At 36.3% G+C, this 24076-nt stretch overlaps 1 protein-coding gene across 1 annotated transcript in view; it reads right to left on the bottom strand.

The window, feature by feature from the left end:
• CRYBG3 (crystallin beta-gamma domain containing 3) overlaps positions 1 to 24076 on the bottom strand; it is a 127728-nt gene that overhangs the window by 60221 nt on the left and 43431 nt on the right. The window contains exons 4-8 of the mRNA XM_010358778.2: positions 9909 to 16098; positions 8197 to 8241; positions 7849 to 7964; positions 6736 to 6883; positions 1133 to 1269 (exon numbers count right to left, since the gene is read on the bottom strand). Coding sequence (XP_010357080.2) covers positions 1133 to 1269; positions 6736 to 6883; positions 7849 to 7964; positions 8197 to 8241; positions 9909 to 16098 — 6636 coding nt within the window. The remainder of the gene's footprint in view (positions 1 to 1132; positions 1270 to 6735; positions 6884 to 7848; positions 7965 to 8196; positions 8242 to 9908; positions 16099 to 24076) is intronic.

Genomic DNA, 24076 nt, shown 5'->3' with positions numbered 1-24076 from the left:
ATTAGATTCCCAAAAGACCCATCTTCCAGCTAAGCTTGATAATTACAGACATTCCTCATGGACACGGCCAATTACTGGCCTGCCCAAGAGTTTTGTTTTGTTTTGTTTTGTTTTGTTTTGTTTTGTTTGAGACAGAGTTTTGCTCTTGTTGCCCAGGCTGTAGTGCAATGGCGCGATCTCGGCTCACCGCATCCCCTGCCTTCTGAGTTCAAGCGATTCTCCTGCCTCAGCCTCCCAAGTAGCTGGTATTACAGGCATGTGCCACCATGCCCAGCTAATTTTTTTGTATTTTTTAAGTAGAGATGGGGTTTCTCTATGGTGGTCAGGCTGTTCTCGAACTCCTGACCTCAGGTGATCCACCCACCTTGGCCTCCCAAAGTGCTGAGATTACAGGCACAAGCTACCACACATGGCTGGCCTGCCCACGAGTTCTAATTCACATGTGGGGGGACAAAAAAGTTGTCCTACAGTGACCCCCAAATTGTACACCAACCATCATCAGAGTAAACAAAAACAGTGAGGGAGCAGAGGGTTTCATGTTCAGCCAGATATCCACAGGGTTTGGAGTCAAGTCAATCTGGGAATGAACTAAGACTGAACTTAGACCCATCATCCTACAGATACCTCTAGAAAGAGAGAGGCCTAGTATCAAATCCATGCTTACCAGCTAGTAGCCTGGGACAAATCACCCATATATAATATAAGAGTAACACCATCTGCTTTTCAGGAACAGAGGAGTCATAAACAAAAAAGCCGTATGTGCCTGATACCACAGAGGCAGTCAGTGACTATTAGAACTTAGACACCCTAGAAATAGTTCAGGCTCCAAAATTTTAGGCCAGGGACATGCTTTTATTTCTCAATCACAGAATTTGTTGGATGAAAAGACAACAGATCCATATATCAAGAACTACATCTCAGAATTCTATACCTGCTCCTGTGAATCATATATCAAAACTCTAGTTAGATCCAAAGAAAGAATCTTTTAACCCCTGCAGTCTTTCTTGGGTGACTGAGAGTATAAACATTAGCTAGAAACTTTAGAAATATGTATGTCATCTATTGAAATATGAAACAAAAAGTTAACTTCGGTGGCCATCAATCACTATAATAAAAAGGAACCGATACGTACACTCCTGACTTCACAGTGAAGGACATAGATTTGGAGATATTCAGTTCTTCCAAGTTGGGGACTGCTCTCTGTATGTAGACAGGACAACAGGCTGGGTCAGATTGTGGGAAAAGCTCTATCTCTGGAATGCTGCAGTCCTGAAAAAAATTAATAATTTGGCTTTGAAATCAACTAGAGACACACAGTCTAGTCTTCTCAATGTCCTGGACATATAGTTACACTGTTCTCATTATCGAGTTGAATTTCTTCACAAAGAAAACATAAAGGAAATATTGTTTCTCCTAAAAAATAAGTTTTTCTAAAAAAAGTTGTTAATAACATGAAAATTATACATTTTACGGAAAAATTATTGTCCCAATTTTTCTGCTTTGATTTTTAAAGATTCTTTCCATTAAGCAATGCTTACAGTTACCAAATTGAGTTCAGATTTCAGAGTTACTAAACTATTTGAGTGCCAAATCTCTGTAAGCCTTCCTTCTTAGAAGTGTAATAAAACCATAAGGGAGGAAGAGAGTTAAATAAAAGCTGATCTCATCGGGGATATAAAAAAACAAGTAGAGAAGCAGTACCCTCTTCAGTGTTTATCTAATTTACATTGACAAAAGAAATAGTCATTAGAGGTGAGGGTAAAGGAAATCTGTTTTCCTCCCTGTAGGACTGCATTTCCTAGTGCAGTAGGTTTGAAGAAGAAAAGCATTATGTAATTGACCCTTTACTCCATCACAGTCTTAAAAAATTATGTACTCATTGTCCTGTGAGACCTTCCTTAAAAATTTTTCTTGTGCATATCTCTTCTTACATATTTCCACTGTCACAACCCTTGGTTAGGCCCAAACTTTGATTACAGGCCTACTTACAATCACTAGTCAAGCACTAGCTACTACTCTTTAGACAGCTGAACTTGTTAGAACATCACTTTCCTCAAGAAACTCACTGGCTTCAGACCCAAGCACATCAAATTCATGTTTCTGTTTGTCTTTCTATAATAGGGCACCAAACTAGTGATCCACACTAACTTCCTACAACTCTGCAGTCATATTGGTCCTCACGCTATCTCCACTTCCACCCCAGCCTCTGTAAGCTTTGCAGATATTTCCCCTATCTCAACTAAAGAAATAATTCTTTGTATTCTTACTTTCAAAAATCTCTTCTAATAGTCAAGTTCTAACTCAAAAAAGACCTCATCCCTTCTTAGGGAATCAAAATTACAATTATTTTTTCCCTTCTCTGAAATTACAGATACACTTCTGTCTGAACACACTATCTCAATACTCATGAGTATTTACTGATAGAACTCAATACAACTCAAGTTTTAGTAATTATCCCCTATGACACTGTGAGATTCAAATGCATATGCTTTAATAAAATAGGTAAATGTAATAACAGGGGTGGCATTTATAAGAGACTGAATAATTCTATTTAAATTTTGCAATTCTAAAAGTATAATATTCTGATTTTTCATCTTTTCCCCAAACTGAATTCTCAATCATTCTATTAATATACAAAAGCAAGCAAGTTTATACATCACATTTTCAGGAAATTGGTTCTAAAATGCAAAATACTAAAGAAGCATAATCTAAAAATATCCTTTAAAGTATAAAAGCATACTTCGTTCTAACGTTTCATTTCAAAAATAAGCAGAAATGTTTAGAACAGTCACCTGTCAATCCTCAAGGCTCTTTTGTATGCTATTAATAATAGAGTTCTAGTAACATTATTTCAAATACTTCCATATTAATGTCCCTCCAGGGATCTGAGTTACAGTAACAAAATACATAACTAACTGTCTCACACAAACAAATTTCCTCTGCATTGTGTTGTACAAACAATGTTTGGGTGGTGTACTCTAAAAGGGAAAAGCTAAGAAGCATTCAAGTCTACAACAACACAGATGGAAATGGTATAATAGCAAAAGTGCAATCACTAAAATATGAAAATAAACAAAAATGAGAAGGCATATGTTTGGTGTTATCTTCACTAGAAACCTAATTTTTGCTCTAGTTGACTGAAAAATATTTCACTGTTAAGTTCTATCTTCACGGTGGCTATTCACAGAAATAGCATGCTTTGCAAAACATATGTATAATTCTTGATGGACAAAGAAAGTCAAACACCAGCAACTGAAAGGCACTTTATAGTAACCTAGAAACAATAAACAATTGAAGTTTATATGTCTTCCTTGTATACTTTTTAGTCCCGCTACACTTTGCAAATAGATCAGTGAAATTTGCAAACGTATACTATTATAGCAATTAGTAAGAATGAAGACAGTTTTATAGTTATAGTTAACAAAATCACAGTTAACAAACATAGTAAGAAAATCTATTTGTCTCTACCTTACATAAGATACCTCAGTTCTGGATCTAACAACAGATTTTACCATAAGAAAAATGGCATATCTTTTAAAAAAGACCTAAATACACAGTAAACATAGTAATTTGCAATATTAATTTATTCTAATTTTACAAACGAAAGCACTTGAATCAAGATTCACCATGTTACTACCTTCACTCCCAATTATTTTCTCTGGGGACAAAGACAACCCTTAGCTGGAATCTACATACTGATAACTGAGGGTGTCTGCTATACCTGTCAATCCTCAAGGCTCTTTTGTATGCTGTTAATAATAGAGTTCTAGTAACAATACTTCAAATATTTCCATATTAATGTCCCCCCAGGGATCTGAGTTACAGTAACAAAATACATAACTAACTGTGTCACACAAACAAATTTCCTCTGCATTGTGTTGTACAAACAATGTTTGTTTGGGTGGTGTACTCTAAAGTGAAGACGTCATGGAAGAATTATCTTTAAAGGACATTAAAGTCTTGACTACAATGATGAAAACAACTAATATAAAGATGACTCAACATGATAAAGTTGGTATAGAATAGGCAGAAGTGAATCTGGCATGGAAACAACCACCATGAAAGTGAAGCATTGATAGGCAGAATTTTGACAACGTTGGAAAAAGGAAGCAGTTTGATGCCTAATTATTACTTTGTAAAATATTTAAACAAGGCTTATGCCTCTTTCATTCAATGCTCAATAGTTTTATTTTCCTTCCTCACTAAAAGTTGTTAACCTGTTCGAGATACACGGGCACTGACACTGCAACTAAAAAAAGAAATGATTCCAAGAACAAACACTGGAGGAAAAAGTACAAGCCTGACTTACTCTTTCTTATAATATAGTCTAAACAAATGGTGGACGTGCAAATATCCATTCAAATATCTATGCTCACCAGATTAAATCTGTTTGATTTTATTGTTTGATTTCAGGGGGGGTTGAGAGAGGTGGCTGTTTGCCATAAATTACTTGTTTTTTTCCCACTAGGCCTTGGCATAGTGCCTGATTTCACAAAGAAAGTACAAAACCACAAGTTATATAAATCTTAAAAGAGTACAGTTACAAACTAGTCATTTTTTCAAGGAATTTCTAGTTGAGTTAATCGAGTGAGCACTCAGATGGTTATCTGCAGAACTGAACTGACTAGTTAAATCTTTCAATGAAAATGGACATTGCTCTCTCCACTTCAGCCATCTTAATCTCCTTGCATTACACTAGGCCACCAAAGCTCACTTCTGCATCTGACAAAAGTGGCTCTGCCAGGAACTCCCTCATATCGCCTAGACTGCTTAACTCCTGTTAGTCCTTGCAACATTCCAAACAGGTGCCGCCTCCTACAGGTGACATGCCTCTTCCCAAAGGTGAGTTGTTTCTTCTGTGTGCCCAGAGGGCCCTGGAGAACACTTCTCACATCATATAATCATGTGACTCAGCTGCTCTCCCCCAGTCTTTAAGCAACCTGAAGTAAGGAACCGTATCTCACTTGTATTTCTATTCCCTGTGCACACCACAGTGTTGGCTCAAAAGCAGACACAAATATTTGTTAAATATAGGTTTACTTAAGAGTTTGGCAGACAGTATTGATTCACGTAAAACACGTGCAGACACCCTTTATAACTTGAGTTTTTCTGTAGGCTATATTTAATTTCTCTGAATGCTACAGACCACTATCAAGAGTTTAATAATAACAATCCAAGTCATCATGATGGTGTTCCTCTCAATTTATACTTTTTATGTATACAAATGAAATCTCCATAACTTGAAAACTACATATATCCATGACTGTCACATAAGTAACTGTATTGTATCACATATTATGTTACTGTTGAAGGAAATCTTAAGAATACCTGTGAGGAGAATTCTGTCCTTATCTGAGATGTCCTTATCACTAATTAACCCCGCCTCTATACCACCACAGAACTTCATACAAAATATTTTATTATATTGGAAGACTCTTCTCATCTTAGTATTAATATTGTTTAAACAGAATAATAAAACACAATACCTTCCCTTCCTGTTCCAATCCTCCCCTATTTCCCCTAACACACACACATGCATGCACACACATGTCTATAATAAGTAGAAGCAATCTACACTAGGAAAATGTATATCTGGAAATCAATAAGGAATTTCTAATATTCCTGAATAGTATACTCCTAATTAGGAACAGTGTATACTAACTAGGAGTATTCTATAATACTATGCTGCTATTGTTATTATTATTATTGTTATGAGACACAGTCCTGCTCTGTTGCCCAGACTGGAGTGCAGTGGCATGATCTCAGCTCACTGCAACCTCTGCCCTCCAGGTTCAAGTGATTCTCCTGCCTCAGCCTCCTGGGAAACTGGGGTTACAGCTGCCCACCATCACATCTGGCTAATTTTTGTATTTGTAGTAGAGACAGGGTTTCACCATGTTGGCCAGTCTGGTCTCGAACTCCTGACCTCAAGTGATCTACCCACCTCAGTTTCGCAAAGTGCTGGGATTGCAGGTGTGAGCCACAGTGCCCAGCCAATACTATGCTATTATATACCACTAGGAGTATTACAGTAGGAGCAGTAGTATACTATTATAGTAGTACACTAATGTAGTATACTACTATAGTAGTATACTATTACAGTATAGTATATAGTATGCTATTATAATAGGAGTATACTATTCCTATTAGCATATTTTAATAGCAATAGTATAATCCTATTAAAAATATATAGTACCTCATGTAACATTTTATATCTTTATTTATTATTGTTTTTTGAGACTGAGTCTCACTTTGACGCCCAGGCTGGAGTGCGGTGGCACGATCTTGATTCACTGCAACCTCCATGTCCTGGGTTCAAGTGATTCTTGTGCCTCAGCCTCCAGAGCAGCTGGGATTACAGACTTGCACTACCACACTCAGCTAATTTTTGTATTTTTAGTGGAGACAGGATTTCACCATGTTGGCCAGGATGGTCTTGAACTCCCAATCTTAGGTGATCTGCCCACCTCAGCCTCCCAAAGTGCTGGGATTACTGGTGTGAGCCACCGCGCCCAGCCCATGTAACATTTTATAAACTAGATTACCTCTGGTTAATATTTTTAATTACCATTCACTCTATTTGCATAAACTCAAAAGATCATCAATATGATAATGAAGATTAGTAACAGCCCAAAAATTAGCAATGATTTGTAAACATTGCCAGGTCATAGCACAGGTTTACTATATGACAAATAAAATCAAATAAAAAACAGGAGAAAAATCTACAGTTGTTACCTTTAAGACACGTTTGATAGAACCCAATACAAAGTTTCTTTGTGGATGTCTTCTGTTCTGAAGAATCCAGTCACGATTTAAAACCTTTTCCCCTTCTTCCAGCACACATTTCTGACCTCGGAAATGTGGTTTCTCATATAAAATCCAGCTAAACAAAGAGAAATGCAATGATGACTTATATTTAATTTTCTAAGAACTGAGGCATATAAGTCACAGACCATTTTGTCTACTTAAATTTTTTAAGCTGGGATATCTTCCACTATTAGCATATAACTATTTTTTTTGAAACAATGATATATGCTAATTTAAGTATAGGTGAATAGGAAAGAAAAAATAAAAGTGCATATACCTTGGAAATAGAAATACTTTCTGAACATAGTACCATAATACATTTCTATGTCTATATTTAGGTATGTATGCTCTTTATAGATGTGGTCTATACAAAACTATACAGTTGCATTAAAAACAATAGTGCAACAATTCCTAATTATACTTCTAATTTTCTTGTTGCTGAGTAGCACAGGACACAAGTCCCATCTTATTATATGAAGATGAGATTATACCATATGATTTAAGACGTGAATGCTTACCTGGGTAACCTAAACACTGGACAGATAAATTCTGGCTCCAGCTTGCCCATGGCTCATGGTCCATAATAAACAGATGCGGTTGCCCCTCATTTTTAGACCATACAAAGATTCCTTCACTTCTAAGCAAGTTATACGAACAACTTTAACTATGTGGCCTTCACATTCCTCAGCATCCCACAAATTCTGAACTCATTTTCAAAGCTATGCTTCACTCAACTGAAGCATTCACCCAAACTTGCCAAATCTATCTGCTAATAATGCAGTTACAGAATGGTACTGATTGTATAGATTAGGTCTTGCAACTTATTGGCTTAAGCACTAAAAACAGATTATATTTTATGCCATAGTAAATAAAGAGAACAATTAAGTTATAACACACTAACAATAATGTTTCAAAATATTCTGTCGAAAAGTAGAGGAAGGAAAATAAGACTTTAATAAAAAATAGCAAAAAAAGCATTAACAGCAAGAAGACATATTTACTTTAAGAAAATATGCTATAAAATTTTAAGAGACTTCTTACCAGCCCCTTACAACTTTTATTAGAACTCCATTTGGAAAAGACCATGATGTAGCATCAGGAATATTACAGTAGACTTCTTGTTTATATTTACTTTCATGGAGATCATAGATAACCATCTGCAACACAGTAAACAGCAGTAAGTAGCTACAATAACTAATTTTTAGAATGTATTTTAAATTCTAAAATGTCCTAGAACATAGAAATAAACATCCTAAATATACAAAAGCAAATGTTACTTTAGATGTTAAATCCTTGAAATCATTTTCTAAGTCACGTATATTAAATTCCTCAAGCCTGAAAGTCACCTAATCTTTAACCTTCATCTTAGTTTGAGAAAGTTATCCTTACCTTCCCAGGTCTTGGGTTATATCTCAGAGTTTCTTTGTCAACATTCTGAAATAATAAAAGTGGAAAAGTAAGCTTCAAGAAACATCGGTGAAAGATGCATAATTCATTTTCTTAGCAGTCATGTATCCAATTTATCACATATTTAGTTAGTGATCATTATGACCTAGGTGCTTCGCTAGATAAAAGTGATATAAATACAAACATATAGGAAATTAACACGTTGTCTCTGCCCTCAAGAAGTACACAGCTTAGAATGGGTAAATAGATGGTCATATTTGCATAGCTCCTCTAAGCCTAAGTTACATTCACAGGTAAAACACAAGGAAAACACTAGGTTGTGGAAATGGTACCAGCATGGAGGTAAGGGCACACAGAGATTCAAAGAGGCTTTTCTGAGGAAGTGGTATTGAGGGATCTTGAAAAACAACATTTCAGTGAATGGAAAATGTGGCAGGTTGTGATGGGATAGTGAATAAAGAAATTCTAGGAAGAGAACCATCCTGGGGAAAAGTGCACTGGTAGGAAACACAGAGTGTGCACCCAGAGTGTGGGGAGACAAGGTTGGCAAAACAGAACTTGGGGGCCTTATAATGCAGAGTTAAGAGGTGCCACTTGATTTGGTAGGCAGTGGAGAACCATGAAAGAAATATTTCTTCAAATCCCATCATGTCTTTTAAAACGACTTTGCTTTGTAAGTTTTGGTTTGGTCTTTGAGTATTACTATTTGCCATGAAGATTGTTTGAGGTAAAGATACAGGCCTTGGACATCCTGTATCTTTATCTTGAAAGTACCATCATCTTGGAAATGCCAGAAAGGAAAGTCCCATATTTAATAAATATTCTACATTAGATATTTAAATTTTCTAAATCAAAGAAAAATGTAATTGAATTTAAGACATTTTCCAGCTATAATGTTTTCAGTTCTTTTTGTTTGATTTAGGTTGTTCACTGCCCTGCGTTGCATGAACAACAACATGAGTTGTAGTGACAGGCTACTGTCAAATACTTAAAAATTTTACTTAACAGAAAGATTTTTCATTAGACTAATAAGCTAAATGCAAACTGACAATTTTCCCACATACAGTACCTTGAGAAATTTAGACTGTCACTTAATTTAGCTTGAAAAATATTAGCAAAATACTTCAAAATAACCTTGCTTCAGTATTATGCTTTTTAAATTCTGACCAAGCAATTTTGTTTCCTAAGTAGTCCAGCTAAAATACATAAGTTATGATATGTTTCAACCAAAGAATAAATCTGGTATTTTTATGAAACAAACTTTATGTAACTTCTACAACCTCAAAACATTGATTTTCTTTTTTGTTTTGTTTTGTTTGTTTGAGATGGAGTCTCACTCTGTCGCCCAGGCTGGAGTGCATTGGTGCGATCTTGGCTCACTGCAACCTCTGCCTCCCGGGTTTAAACCATTCTCTGCCTCAGCCTCCCCAGTAGCTAGAATTATAGGCACCCGCCACCATGCCTGGCAATTTTTTTTTTATTTTTAGTAGAGATGAGGTTTCACCATCTTGGCCAGGCTAGTCTTGAACTCCTGACCTCATGATCCACCTGCCTCGGCCTCCCAAAGTGCGGGGATTACAGGCGTGAGCCAGCATGCTTGGCCAAAACATCGATTTTTCTTAATAAGCCTTTAGATAATTTCATGACCCAAAGCTTTAATAATTATTATTAATATAATAAACAAAATAACTTACCTCTATAAATGGGCTCAATCTGCCTGGGTTGTCTTGAACACAGAAATACTTGGACACTGGTTCCTGAAGAATTCCACCAAATCTGGCTCCTTTTTCTGAGGAATGACTTTGGGAAGTCTGCAGATACTGATGATAAGCACTCTTTAAAGAAGAATGTAGTTTAGAAGTAAGGTCAGATTTCTGGAGAAATGAGGTCTTTTCTGGCCACAGACCAACTTGCAGATTGGAGGTAGTAGGTTCAGTTGGCATCACATATGAATTCTTAGAAATTCCAATGCTTTCCTGGTCATCAGGGTAAAATGTGATAGAAGGATCTGGCAACTGGAAGGTAACATGCTCCCCGCTTCCAGCTCTCAGATCTTTATGCAATACTGCTGCCTCCTCCTCTTCTTCCTCCTCAGCTGCCTCTCTGTCATCTTCATCAAAATTCATCTTTAAACGCTCTGACACTGACTGGAGAAGGGATAAAACAGAAGAGGGCTGGTTTTCACTCTCTCTTGATTTGCTGGGGCCATGGTGACCAGGTGAAACCTCACTGGATAGAATGTCCTCCTGTGAGCTGTCATCCTCATAAATGGGAGACAATGCTAAAGGATAAATTTTGTACCTTTTGGCCTCCACTGATAAGAACATTTCTGAACTATCACTATCAAATGTCTCACCTAATTTAGTACCTTTTTCAAAGTGATGGACAAGGTCAGTTCTACTCTCAGACCTTTCACATGCCAGAACAGGCATGCTGTCAGGGGACGTATCAGGAAACCAGACAGACCGTGTTTGGCTTGCTTCCGCGGAAGCACACTTGTCCTCTTCTTGAAGGGGCTCTTCGTATAATATAGTAAAGGAAGAATTTTCTTGTTCATCTTGAGAAACAAAAGCTAAATTATATCCTTTTTTGCCACTATAATCTGTCTTTCTCCTCTTGTCATGTATTGCAGTAAGAGACATTCTTTTGTCTAGTCTTGCTATGGTATCTCCAGGTTGAAAATCTGGCATTGCTGGGGCTGGGTAGCCCTCATAATCCTTACTTAATGTAGGGGATTCATAACCCCTGAAATGTGTAGCAAGTCTATTCTCATGTGCTATCAAGCCTTCCTTTATTTCAGTAGGTTCTTCCTTTGTTTCTCCAACACTCCCTTCAGCATACTCTTGTAGTGTTTTACTTTCAAATGCAGGAGGCATGGCCTCCACTTGTGTAATGGTCAATCCCAGTCCTGTTCCATGTATTTTCTCAATGTCTACCATTGTGGGTAACACTTTGTGTTTCCCAATATTCTCACCACAATCTTCTGGGGACATTTTTTCCATTTCTATCACAGAGGGTATGGACACAGTTGCTCCAATAGTGTCTTTAACATCTCTCTTGCATGCTTTTTCTATTTCTAAGGGGGCAGGTGCTGCCTCGTGTGCTTCCTTCACTTTTAACACACACGGTACTATTTCAGTATTTTTAATGACCTCTTCAGCAGTCTTTTGGTAAGTAGCTTCCATTTTCAACATAGATCTATCAGTGTTCCCAGTAAACCCTTCGGCATTTTTTTGGTAAGTATTTACTACCTCTAATGCAATGGGCATCACCTCAGTTTTGCCACTATCTCTTTCAGTATCCTTTGGGTACGTATTTTCCATTTCTAACCTCACAGGCATCACTTCAGCCTTTGCAATATCCCCTTCAGCATCCTTTTGGTAAGCATTTTCCATTGCTAATGTAATGGGTATTACTTTAGCCTTTTCACTAATCCCTTCACCATCTTTTCGGTAGATATTTTCCAATTCTGACAAGGGTATTGCCCCAGTCTTGCCAATATCCCCTTCAGCATGCGTTTGGTAAATATTTTCCATGTGAATTGTAACAGGTGCCATCTCAGTCTTTACAATATACCCTTCAGCATCCTTTTGGTGCACATTTTTCACTTCTGGCATAATAGGTATCACCTCAATTTTGCCAACATCCCCTTCGGTATCCTTCAGCTTATAAGCTTTTTCCATTCCTAAAATGTCAGGTGATCCCTCAGTTTTTTCAATACAGCTCTCAGCATCCATTTGGTATACTCCCATTTTAAAAACATTAGCTTTTGGTTCAGTTTTCTTGACATTCATTTCATCATCCATTTTATGTACTCTTCCCATTTCTAACATAGGAGGGACTGCCTCATATTTCAGAATATTCAATTCAGCATCCTTTTTGTTTGTTTTCCCTGTTTCTAACATGGAAGGTATAAGCTCAATTTTCCCTATATTTATTTCATTATCCTTCTTGTGTACTTTCCCTACTTCTGACATTGCAAGAGGTGTGTTTTTACTGTGTCCTGGCAAGTTTTTTTCAGATATACATACAAGGCTATCAGACAAACTGCTTTTAGATGTACCAGGTGCATGGATGTCATCATTCACAAGTGGAGGCCATTGGAAATTTAATACAAGAGTTCTTCTATCCTCTGTCTCAGTTTTGTTATTATCCACATTCTCTATTTCCATTGTCTCATTACAGTCCTCATTGCAAAATAAATGTGTTTTTACCCTATCATCTGTCTGTTTATGTGACATGTCTTCAGCTAGTAAAACCGTATCTGATTCCTGCAAATTTATACTATCAGACAGTCCAGATCCATTTCCAGAAAATGGGGATTTTTGGTAGAGAACAATTTCTCTTCCCTTAATTGACTCTGTGCCACTAGCTAAGTTACTTACAGAGAAGAATTTACTTAATACTTTATTTTCACTAATTTGTGTGCTTTGATTTACTGGCTGTTCTGATACCAAGAACTCTCTAACTACATCATGTGGCTTAACACTATCACTGTTCAGAATTTTTGAAGGATCAGCCTGAAGTTCAGAATCCCAAGTATCCTCAGTATCTTCAAAAGCATCATTTCTCAATTTTTCTTGGGCTACATAAATAATCTCATTGACTAATTCCCTAGCTTTAAATTCCAACAAACAAGATACATTCATACTATCAGGATCAACAAGAAGACTCTTCTCACCAACTGCTGGTGAATCACAGGGCTTCTCTTCGACTTCTGACATGTTTTCCATGCCCTGCTCTTCCAAACCCTCTGTCTGTTGGATCTCTGTTAGTGTCACTTCTAATGGGTTTTTCTCAGAGATGTCTTCTTTCAGGGTACCCCGATTCATTATGCCTTCTATGGCTATGTGCTCCTGGCAGGTACTCACTGTGTGTTTGAATTTTAGTTCTTCCCTGACAGAATTAAAAATCTCACCAATCAATGTGTCGGCCTTTTTGAGTAAACTACTTTGGAGGTCCAAAAGTTGGTCATGTGCTCTTCCCCTGGCTTCTATGTGCTCAGCAGAGGCTTCAGAACACTGTTGGCCTGAGCTGTTAACTGACACTGCAGGCCCAGCAACTGCTCCAGTCTCTGCTTCCACGGGATTGTCAAATTGGGCAGTGGTTGGGAAATCAGTGGATATCTTCCCAGTATAAATCCCAAAATGTTCCTGAAATGGGGTTACTTCTGTCCCAATTGAGATAGACGTTTCAAATTCCAAATAAGAGGTGTTAGGGTACAACGGGTTAGTTACGGAGGTACCTTCATGTGTGAGATCTTTGATAACTTGTATAGAATCCAAATTATTTTGGGGCTTATGTGAATTTATTATCATGTTAACTTCTTTAGGGTAACTAGAGGAAGATGACACACTATCAATACCACCATTTAAAAAATGGATGTTCTCTTTCTTTCTGTAAGATGAGGATTTCTTTTCTGATCTCAGCACAGAAGGTACATTAAGGAAGCTTGAGTCCTCAGATGCAGAAACATTTTTTCCCAAACTGGAATCAGAATCCAGAAAAGGTGAATTTACTTTTGAGCTGCCAGTTTCTTGAAATTTATGGAAAATATTATTCAAGCTGAGTTCTGCCATTTCTGAGTGACCAGAAATCTTTTTAGTCCCACAAATATCCAAAGATTGATGAATCACATAAGTGTTAACTTCACAATTCTGTGCCATTTGCCTACTGACTTTCTCATCATGAATAGGTGGTAAAATCCCAGATATAATACTTTTAAGAAGAGCAGGAGGAGAGCCTAAGGCATCTACCTCTGTTTCTGGTATATCTTCATATTTGGAGGTAGCAGGAGAAAGCTCAGCTTGGCAATTTTCTTTAAGGCCAGCATCTGAACATTTCTCTCCAATCTCATTATGATTAATTGATTGAAAACTTTTGTCCTGTTGAACTTCTAGAAATGTTAATTCTGATAAAATAGGCTTTTCTGGAACATGGGTAATTTTCAATGGAAAAGAAGACATTTTATCCTGAGAAATGTCTCTGGGCTCCGCTTGTGAAAAAGATACCTTGGACAAGGATATAGTTTTTCTTCTTCCAGAATGTGACTCCACAGGAACATTGTTCTGACCATCAATTTCAGCTTTTGATACAATGTTAGCAGTTTTGGCTTCCAAGGAAAGAGAATCAGACTTCTCTATTATGCTCACATTTGCTTTAGTGTTTGAAGACATTAACTCTACTCTATTTGGGTCTTGAGATAAAATGGAACTGCAATCCTTAGAGAGGTTTCCAGAGTCAAAGCTCAATAGCTCCATCCCAGTTAAGTGAGGGCCACTGGCTTCAAAACCTGGAAGAACCTGGCATTTTTCACTATTAGAAAGAACTTCCTTGGATTCAAAAATTGTAGATGTATATTCAAGGCAAAAGGAAAGTGGAGGACTCTTCCTGCCTGCAGCCTCAACATGGTTTTTCACATTTTCTTCTTTACACTTACTAGGCTGATGGGAAATACCAACAGTGTTGACATTCCCAGTTTCAATGGGCACAGGAGAACCCTCATTCATTAAATCAGGAATATCCAACTTGCTCAGCATCCCAACTCCAGAAACAAAGGTAGGAGGTGAAATATTGAAATTTGTTTTTTTACAGTCAAGGCTAAGACATGTTTTAGCATCAGGTGATACTTTAGTTTGTTGAGGACTCTCAGAGTCAAGAGGCGTTTCTGAAATGTGACTTCTATTAAGTTCAAATTTCAACTCAGGTGCATTTTTATTTCCTAAGCATGCTACAACTGCTGATTCACTGATGTAATTTAAGGAGGTCAGGTCTTTTCTATTCATTCTAATATGAGGAATTTTATCATGAGACCTAAAATCAAGCTTTTTGGCTTTGGTTTCAAAGTATTGGTCAGTATCTTTGGGTGATGACTCAATTTTATCTTCTGGAGCTTTTACATGACTTGAAGCTATGGATTCACCAGCTGAGGCACTTTCTGTTTCTCGCCTGATTTCTCTAACAACCACATTTTTCTGTGAGTCTTGGGCAGACAATCTCTTTCCTTCATTTACAAGTTCTGTGTTTGTCACAGCATGTCTCTGAAGAGCAATGACACTGGTGTGAGTGGCAGCTTGCTTTGATGAGTTATCTATGGTTTGCTTGTCAGAACACTCACTCTCTGGCAACTGCAGATCTTCATGCCTAATTGATTTATTTGGACTTGGCAAATTTGTACTTTCCTGTTCAGTAGTGTCACTCCCATCAGATTTAGTACAAGCGAAATTAGAAATAGCAGGGCCCTGAGGCTCAACAAGCTCCACCCTTTGCACCATTGTCCCATTACTCATCACAGTGCTGTTTTCTTTTATTGTATTTTCTGTTGTAGTTACTCTCTGAAAATCTGGGCTGCAAGGGACATTGCTACTGCTACTTCTTGTGAACAATGCTGAACGTACCAAATTTCTGTTAGTCTGAGAAACTGGTTCGCAACTTAAATGGTGCTGTGAGTCAGATTCTCCATCGTAGCTGGAGTTCGTCACAGAAGAAGGGGACGACCTATTTCTCTCAATACCCCCCCAAGCATTTTTATTTAAAAGATTATTGGAAGAGGCAATATTCTGCAGTTCTGGGTTATTTGTCAAAGAACTTTCTGTGTTGAGACTTGTTTTGCTACAATCAGAGTCTTCTAATGGGCCTTCAAGTAGATTTCCTTTCATAGATAAGTCTGTACTAGCTGATAACAACAGTGGCAGTATCCCAGCCTCAATCTCACTTCCAGGGTCAATGTGTCTGTTTATACTAGAGTCAGAACTTTCATTTTCTCTGTCCAAGGTATTCACAGTTGCCAAGCCCGTCTGTTGCTTTAAATATTTCCTAATGTGACTTGGGCCTCGATATGTTGCATATGTTACTGAAGGCTCTTCTGGTTTATCATCGATTTGTCTGTAAAAAGAAAGTATGAGAGTATCAGGAAATACAACTAATAATACTTATTACTAATCCCAGCAACTGTGGTAAAAGTACATCTTTTAAACACCATTTCCCCTGATATGTACCAATTTGGGGAGTAAATCATAGAATGCTTTAAATTTATCTTGACTAAAAATAATAAAAATTTAACAAGCAGCACCTTAATGTCAATGAAGCATGAAGAATGTTTGAGTTCCTTAGAATTACTCCTTCTTACCTGATTACATACATACCTCTGACTGTGGTTAACAGAATATGAGTTCAAGCCTTGGGTTCTAGTTCTAATCTCAAAGGAGTGTCTGACTCTAAGTAACCAGATTGACTTTGGGCCTCATATTACTACAAGTTTAGGGATACATCACTGATTTCTCCACCACATTAAAGCATCATAATGAGCTTCTATTCCTTTACTCTTAGATGTGAATTTGAACAGCAACATTTAGCACATAAGTTGGAAACATTTTAAAGGAAAACAGATGGCAAGATGTCTAGCCCACAGTAAGCACTCAGTATATATTTGTTAATTCAATAAATGACAAAACTGCATCAAAATTCTCTGTGTTCAGTTCTTCAAATATTCAATTAGTATAGTGAGTATTAAACTGCTTGGGCAAATGCCGAAATCAAAAAAGATGTCTAGAGGAAGTATAGAAAACTAACCCCAGTATAAAGATCCTAATGCTCTCAGCACCCAATTTCCTTTGAAGAATCTACCCCCATGAGTTCTCACATCATGCCATACTATCTTGCAGGCAATTACATGCATCATTCTCTATCCTTTAATGCCAGCATCAGAAGGAAACTCTAATGCCCTCTAAGACTTAGCACACAAATAATTTCCATGCAAACCTATCCCTCTACTACTAAGATGGACAGTTAGTCTTTGATCTCCGGGTGCACAGAGCACAACATTTGTCACATTAAATCATAAAGATCTATGCACTTATTTATTTTCCCCACTAGCCTGGTGGCTATTTGAGGGAAGGTACTGTGTCCTAATCATCTTTCTGTTTTTAAGTACCTCACACAAGATTTGGCAAATTGTATATGCTTAATACCCTCTCATGAATTAATGAATAAGTAAAGCAATGATACTTAGTGCTAAGTAATCTATTTCAAACTAATGTCTTCATTTTTATATGTGATAATTAAAATGTTTTAAATTTTGAACTCTAATTACCTTTTAATTTCCTGACTATAAAAAATAGCACGCACTCATATGTTCATCACAGCACTATCCACAATAGCAAAAACATGAAATCAACCTAGGTGTCCATCAATGGTAGATCGGATAAAGAAAATGTGGTACATATATGCCATTGAATACTATGCAGATAGAAAAAAGAAGAAAATTGTGTCCTTTGCAACAACATGAATGCAGGTGGAGGCCATGATCCTAGGTAAATTAACACAGGAAAACCAAATACTACATGTTCTCACATATAAGTGGAAGGTAAACATTCAGTACACATGGATCCAAAGAAGGGAAAAATAAACACTGGGGCCTACTTGAGTGGGGAGGATGGGAAGAGGGTGAGGACTAAAATACTGCCTGTCAGGTACTATGTCCATTACCTGGGTGATGAAATAATCTGTACACTAAACCCTCACAACACGCAATTTATTCATGTAATAAACCTGCATATGCACCCGACTCTAAAATAAAAGTTGAAATTATTTTTTAAAAAACAGTATGGTAGAAAAATCTGATGTGTATTCTACTTGATTATTTTCTGATTAGACATATGATTAACCAAACCATTACTATGAAATAAACATGAATAATTTAGAAATTCAGTTATCAGTATTCTAATACCTAAAAAATATATTTTATTGCCAACTTTAAAGCAGTTACATTAAGAGTTCTAGATTTGTCTAATTGATAAAAGAGAAATTATATCTCTTTTGACATGTAAAAACTTCACCAACTGTGTCTCTTAAATACTTCTTAAATTTTAGCTGAAATAATTCATTTCAACCTATATATTTCCTGGCCCCTTAAAATACTAATGCACCAGCACTGTAAAAAATTATGTTAGTTATATTCATTTATTTTTACTGTCCATTATAAAACACTAAAGGAGATGCAAAAAGAAAAGCTTTGTGTTCCAAAAATGGTTGTAGTTGCTGCATGAGTTTCAGGCTAGATCAGGGACTGTTACGAAGAAAAGTCAAAACTTGGATAAGATACCACTATTTGACATTTAGGTCTTTCCTCATTGGTATTTTTTAAAAATCTAATCCTTATGAAGACAGAGCCCAACGTATTGTTTCTATTAATTTCTCTATGTAAGCCTTTTGCACAGAGCCAACTATGACATAAATATCTAAGAAAAACATGATGGCAACTTCTATGTGTAAGAAAACTAAGTACAACATTCTGTTCTTACATATGAATCTTCCTATTGTTACATGCAATATGGAAAAAAAGTTTTGTACCAAACATTTTCTGTTTCATAAAGTAGTGATACTTCATACCAATTTTAATAATGTATCATGTTTTATTCAAAGTAAGCTATATGATAATAGGATTAAGCATTTAATTTGTATCTACCAACAAAACCCCAAAAGTTGAATGAATGAATGAATGAATGAATGGTGAATATAAAAATAAAACAATGAAAGAAAAAAGTTGGATGAGGCAACCAGTTCGTGAAAATATGCAAGAAGAAAAAAATAGGTAAATTAATGCTATTGGTAAAATACCATATCAAAATATGTAAGTTATTCAGAAAATACAAAAGCCTTTCAGAACAACATATGAAGGTACAGAGTCTAAATAAATGACAGGTTTTTTTCTTTCAAAGTTTTAACATTTCATACCTAAAACCTCCTGTAAACAGGCTGCAATGTTTCTTTTTGCAAAAGATCACAAAAATAATTCTGAAGAAATCAATACCAAGAAATGTTTATAGTCAGTGGAAATAAGAGATAAGGAACAGAAAAATTTCTAAACAGAAAAATCAGTAAATTTAGGTCCTCTTTTGTAATTGTACATAGGATCTACAGCTTACGCTACATACCAAAGGTACATAATCCAAAGAACAGCGAGAAAAAAAGTAAAATATCTAAAAATTTCAAGTATTTAAGGAAGTAGGCATACATATTGAAAATCTGAACAGGTTTTACAGATTTTAACCCAATACATAATTACTCATTATATGAAGGTTTATTAAGCCTCTAGGTAATACATACAGCTATGCTCTATTATAGATAAATTTGATACACTTGATAATACAAAGGTCAACCAAAGACATGTATCATTCTTCAGAGAAAATTCTATAATAGCAGCCTGAACGTAATAACGACTTATAGCAAAATTACTTAATTCACATTTAGGAAAATATGACAAATTATTATTATTATTATTATTATTTTTTTTTTTTTCTGAGATGGAGTCTCGCTCTGTCACCCAGGCTAGAGTGCAGTGGCATGATCTTGGCTCTCCGCAACTTTAGCCTCCCAGGTTCAAGTGATTCTCCCGCCTCAGCCTCCTGCGTAGCTGTGATTACAGGCACGCACCACCACACCCGGCTAATTTTTTGTTTTTGGTAGAGAAAGATGGGGTTTCACCGTGTTGGCCAGATTGGTCTCGAACTCCTGACCTCAAGTGATCTGCCTGCCTCAGCCACCACCAAGTGCTAGGATTACAGGCATAAGCCACTGTGCCCAGCTAAGCTACATTTTTTTTTAGCAGTAAGATTTATTTCCTTTCAAATTACAAAGAATATCTTCTCTCATAATAGAAAAGGCTTTTTAACTTCTCTATGGAAAGCAAAGCAAAAAAAAAAAAAAAAATTACAGGAGCTTTCACAGAAGAGTTTAGCATTATGCATATGTACCTGTGAAAAATAGAGTTAGAACTGAAAAAAAAATTAACCCAACAATAAAGTAGCTTCCTATGTAAACTACCCTAGAAACATGAGTTAACATACAGAAAACAATCTAAAAATGTTGCCACACAAGTTTTCATAAAGGTTTTATGGATATTAAAAATGAAATTTGTAAAGTCAGTTATAATTTAAAAACAATGAACATTGCCTTTTGGTGAGGATTTTTTTTTTTAAATTCACTTTACATAGTAAATACAGGCTGAACATTCCTAATCTGAAAATCTGAAATCCAAAATGCTCCAAAATCCAAAACTTTTTGAGCACCAACATGATATCACAAGTGGAAAATTTATCATTTTTTCTTCTTTTCAACTTTTATTTTAGGTTCAAGGAATACACATGCGTGTCTGTCAAATGGATACATTGCATGTGACAGGGGTTTCGTGTGCAGATAATTTTGTCACCCAGCTAATCAGCATAATACCCAGTGGGTAGTTTTTCAATCCTCATCCTCCTCCCACCTTCAAATAGGCCCTGGTGTCTATTGCCCTGGTGTCCACATGTATTCAATGTCTAGCTCCCACTTAGAAGAACATGCAGTATTTGTTTTTTCTGTTCTTGCATTTTATGTGGGAGTTTGCAATTTTTTGAGTTTGAAAAATCAGACCTTGGCAATGAGCTTGAGCAGCAGGATTTAAAGAACTCCCACATGCTTAGCGTTCCAATAATGGAACGCTAAGCATAAAAGGGTTAATTCGATTATGACAATGGTCTCTCACTCCATCCATGTTGCTACAGAGGACATGGTTTCATTCTTTTTAATTGCTGTGTAGTATTCCCTGCTGTTTTTGCGCCACATTTTCTTTATCCAGTCCCCCACTGATGGGCATCTAGGTTGATTCCATGTCTTAGCTATTGTGAATATTGCTGCAATGAACAGACACATGCATGTGTCTTTATGGTAGAATGATTTATATTCCTTTGGTTATATACCCAATAATGGGATTGCTGGGGCAAATGGTAATTCTGTTTTAAGTTCTTTGAGGAATGACCACACTTCTTTCCACAATGGCTGAACTAATTTACACTACCACCAGCAGGGTACAAGGGTTCCCTTTTCTCCACAACCTCACCAGCCTGTTGTTTTTTGATGTTTTGGTAATAGCCATTCCAACTGGTAAGAGATGGTATCTTACTGTGGTTTTGATTTGCATTTCTCTAATGATTAGTGATATTGAGCATTTTTTCTTAAGCTTGTTGGCCAGGTGTGTGTCTTCTTTTGAGAAGTGTCTGTTTATGTCCTTTGGATAACTGGCTAGCCATATGCCGAAGATTGAAACTGGACCCCTACCTTTCACCATATACAAAAATCAACTCGAGATGGACTAAAAACTTAAATATAAAACCTAAAACTATAAAAACCCTAGAATAAAACCTAGAAAATAACCAATTTGGACACTAGCCTTGGCAAAGACTTCATGACAGACTCCAAAAGCAATTGTAACAACAAAAAAATTGACAAGTGGTACCTAATTAAAGAGTTTCTGCACAGCAAAAGAAACTAACAACAGAGTAAACAGACAACCTACAGAATGGGAGAAAATATTTGCAAAATATGCATCTGACAAAGGTCTCATATCTACAATCTATAACTCAAACAAATCAACAAGCACCTTTGCTTTCTGGGTGCAAACTTTCAGGAGCAAACTTTGCTTCATGCCCCTAAATCATGTGTATGAGATGTAAATGAAACATAAATGATTTTTGTGTTTAGGCTTAGGTCCCATCCCCAAGATTTCTCATTATGTCTATGCAAATACCGCCCCCCCCAAAATCTAAAATCTGAAAAAATATTGAAAATCTAAAACACTTCTGGTCCCAAGCATTTTAGATAAGGGATACTTAACTTGTAATAACTTATCTAAATTCTGAAAGCTGTATTAATGGTAATAAGGAAAATTATGTTTGATAGCATAGTAATGGGCATCTGTTATACAGTATAGGATGTTTTATTACCTTGTTTAAGCTATTAACCCTTTTTAATAAGCCTTGATTTATTTTTTTAAAGTAGGAGCATTCGTCCATGAGAAAGGCAATGAAAAAATTTAAGTTAATTCATTCCTTCTAATATCAAAAAATTGAAATGTTTGTATGTGACACTGAAATCTCCTAGTAATTTCAAAAGCATAAGCTTTTATTAATTGATATGTAATAATTGTACATACTTATGGCGTACAGAGTGATATTTTGATACAGGTATACACTGTGTAATGATCAATTCAGAGAAATTAGCATATCTATCACAAGCATTTATCATTTGTGTTGTGAACAGTTAGTCCTTTCTGCTAGCTGTTTGATAATATATGATCGATTATTGTTAACTATAGTCATCCTACAGTACTACAGAACATTAGAACTTATTCCTCCTATGTAGATCTAGCTGTAATTTTATATCCATTAATCATCCTCTCCCTATAAGCTCTTTAAATAACGTTTTATATAAATATATTTTATATTTATATAAAATATAAAACGTTATATTTATAACGTTTTATATTTTATTCATGATCGTGAATAAAAAACTTAAATATATCATTGCTTTTAATAATTCATATCACAGAGCCAAAATAACTTTAAAATAAAATACAGATCCTCAAAATTATCATTAATAGTAAAGGATTCTCTACATATATTGACCGGGCATACTGGCTCATGCCTGTAATCCCAACACTTTGGGAGCCTGAGGCGGGCGGATCACGAGGTCAGGAGATCGAGGTCACCCTGGCTAGCATGGTGAAACCCTGTCTCTACTGAAAATACAAAAAATTAGCCAGGCATGGTGGCGGGTGCCTGTGGTCCCAGCTGCTCAGGAGGCTGAGGCAGGAGAATGGCATGAGAACCTCAGCCTCCTGGGTTCAAGTGATTTTCCTGCCTCAGTCTCCCAAGTAGCTGAGATCACAGACATGCACCACTACACCAGGCAAATTTTTTATTTTTAGTAGAGACAGGGTTTCTCCATGTTGGTCAGGCTGGTCTCGAACTCTCGACCTCAGATGATCCGCCTGCCTCGACCTCCCAAGTGCTGAGATTAAAGGCATGAGTCAACACACCTGGCCTAAATTATAATTCTTAAGCATATTGACAGCTGTCAGGAGGAATTTGCTGAAACTGTAATTCTAAGCCTGGTAAACTGTGGGATTTTCAAAGCTAGGCCTGAAGGAAGCTGGCATCTCAGTCAAACTGGCAGTCAGGTGGTTTTTCCTTTCCTCCTAAATCAAGAACCATCATTCTTTGTTGAGGAGATTTTGGAGAATTGTCTTAAGCAATTATTCTATTAACAAGGAATTAGTCTACTAACAAGTTATTATTTGGTAAAAATAAGAGGAAAAGTATCTTCTCTCTTTTTAATCGACTAGTACCAAAGAAAAAAAATCTAACCTAACTAATCAAAGGAGAAAAAGTACAAGCTTCCATTCTACCCAATTCCTATAACAACCTCAAATTTATCACCATTTTAAGTTACTTTAAAATGCTAGATGTCAAATGTGAGCAAGCAAAACAATCATCTAAAGAGGTAGTTAGAATATTGCTGGGACCCACTCCTGCAGAGATTCTGCTTCAGTGGATCTGATCAGATAATGTGCATTTCTAATGAGGTCCCAGGTGATTCTGCTGCTGCTGCTCCAAGGACCACACTTTGAATAGTACTGCTTTAGACAATCTTATTCACATATTATGGATGTAGCACAATTGAGCCACTTTTCTGCTGTTGGATACTGGTTTCCAAATATACGTTCCTATAATGTTAGAATGAACACCTTTGTACATTATCAGAAATAACTTACAAACTTAAGATTCCTGATATATATTGCCAATTGAATTTCTAAAAAATGCTACCAATTTGTACTCCACTCCTAGCAGGGCATATGAGTGCCAGCCTTATCAACTCTGACTCACTCAGGACATTATCATTTATTATTATTGTTATTAATTTAATAGGGGAAAAATTCTCATTTTAGTTTGCATTTCCTTGATTGTTAGTGAAAATAAACTTTTTTCACTTATTAACAGATTAGACTTCTTTTATTTGAAAGATTTGTTTATATTGTTTGCCTTTT

The sequence above is a fragment of the Rhinopithecus roxellana genome, chromosome 1, assembly GCF_007565055.1.
Source record: "Rhinopithecus roxellana isolate Shanxi Qingling chromosome 1, ASM756505v1, whole genome shotgun sequence".
NCBI lineage: Eukaryota > Metazoa > Chordata > Mammalia > Primates > Cercopithecidae > Rhinopithecus > Rhinopithecus roxellana.
This window is presented reverse-complemented; position numbering and strand designations above follow the sequence as displayed.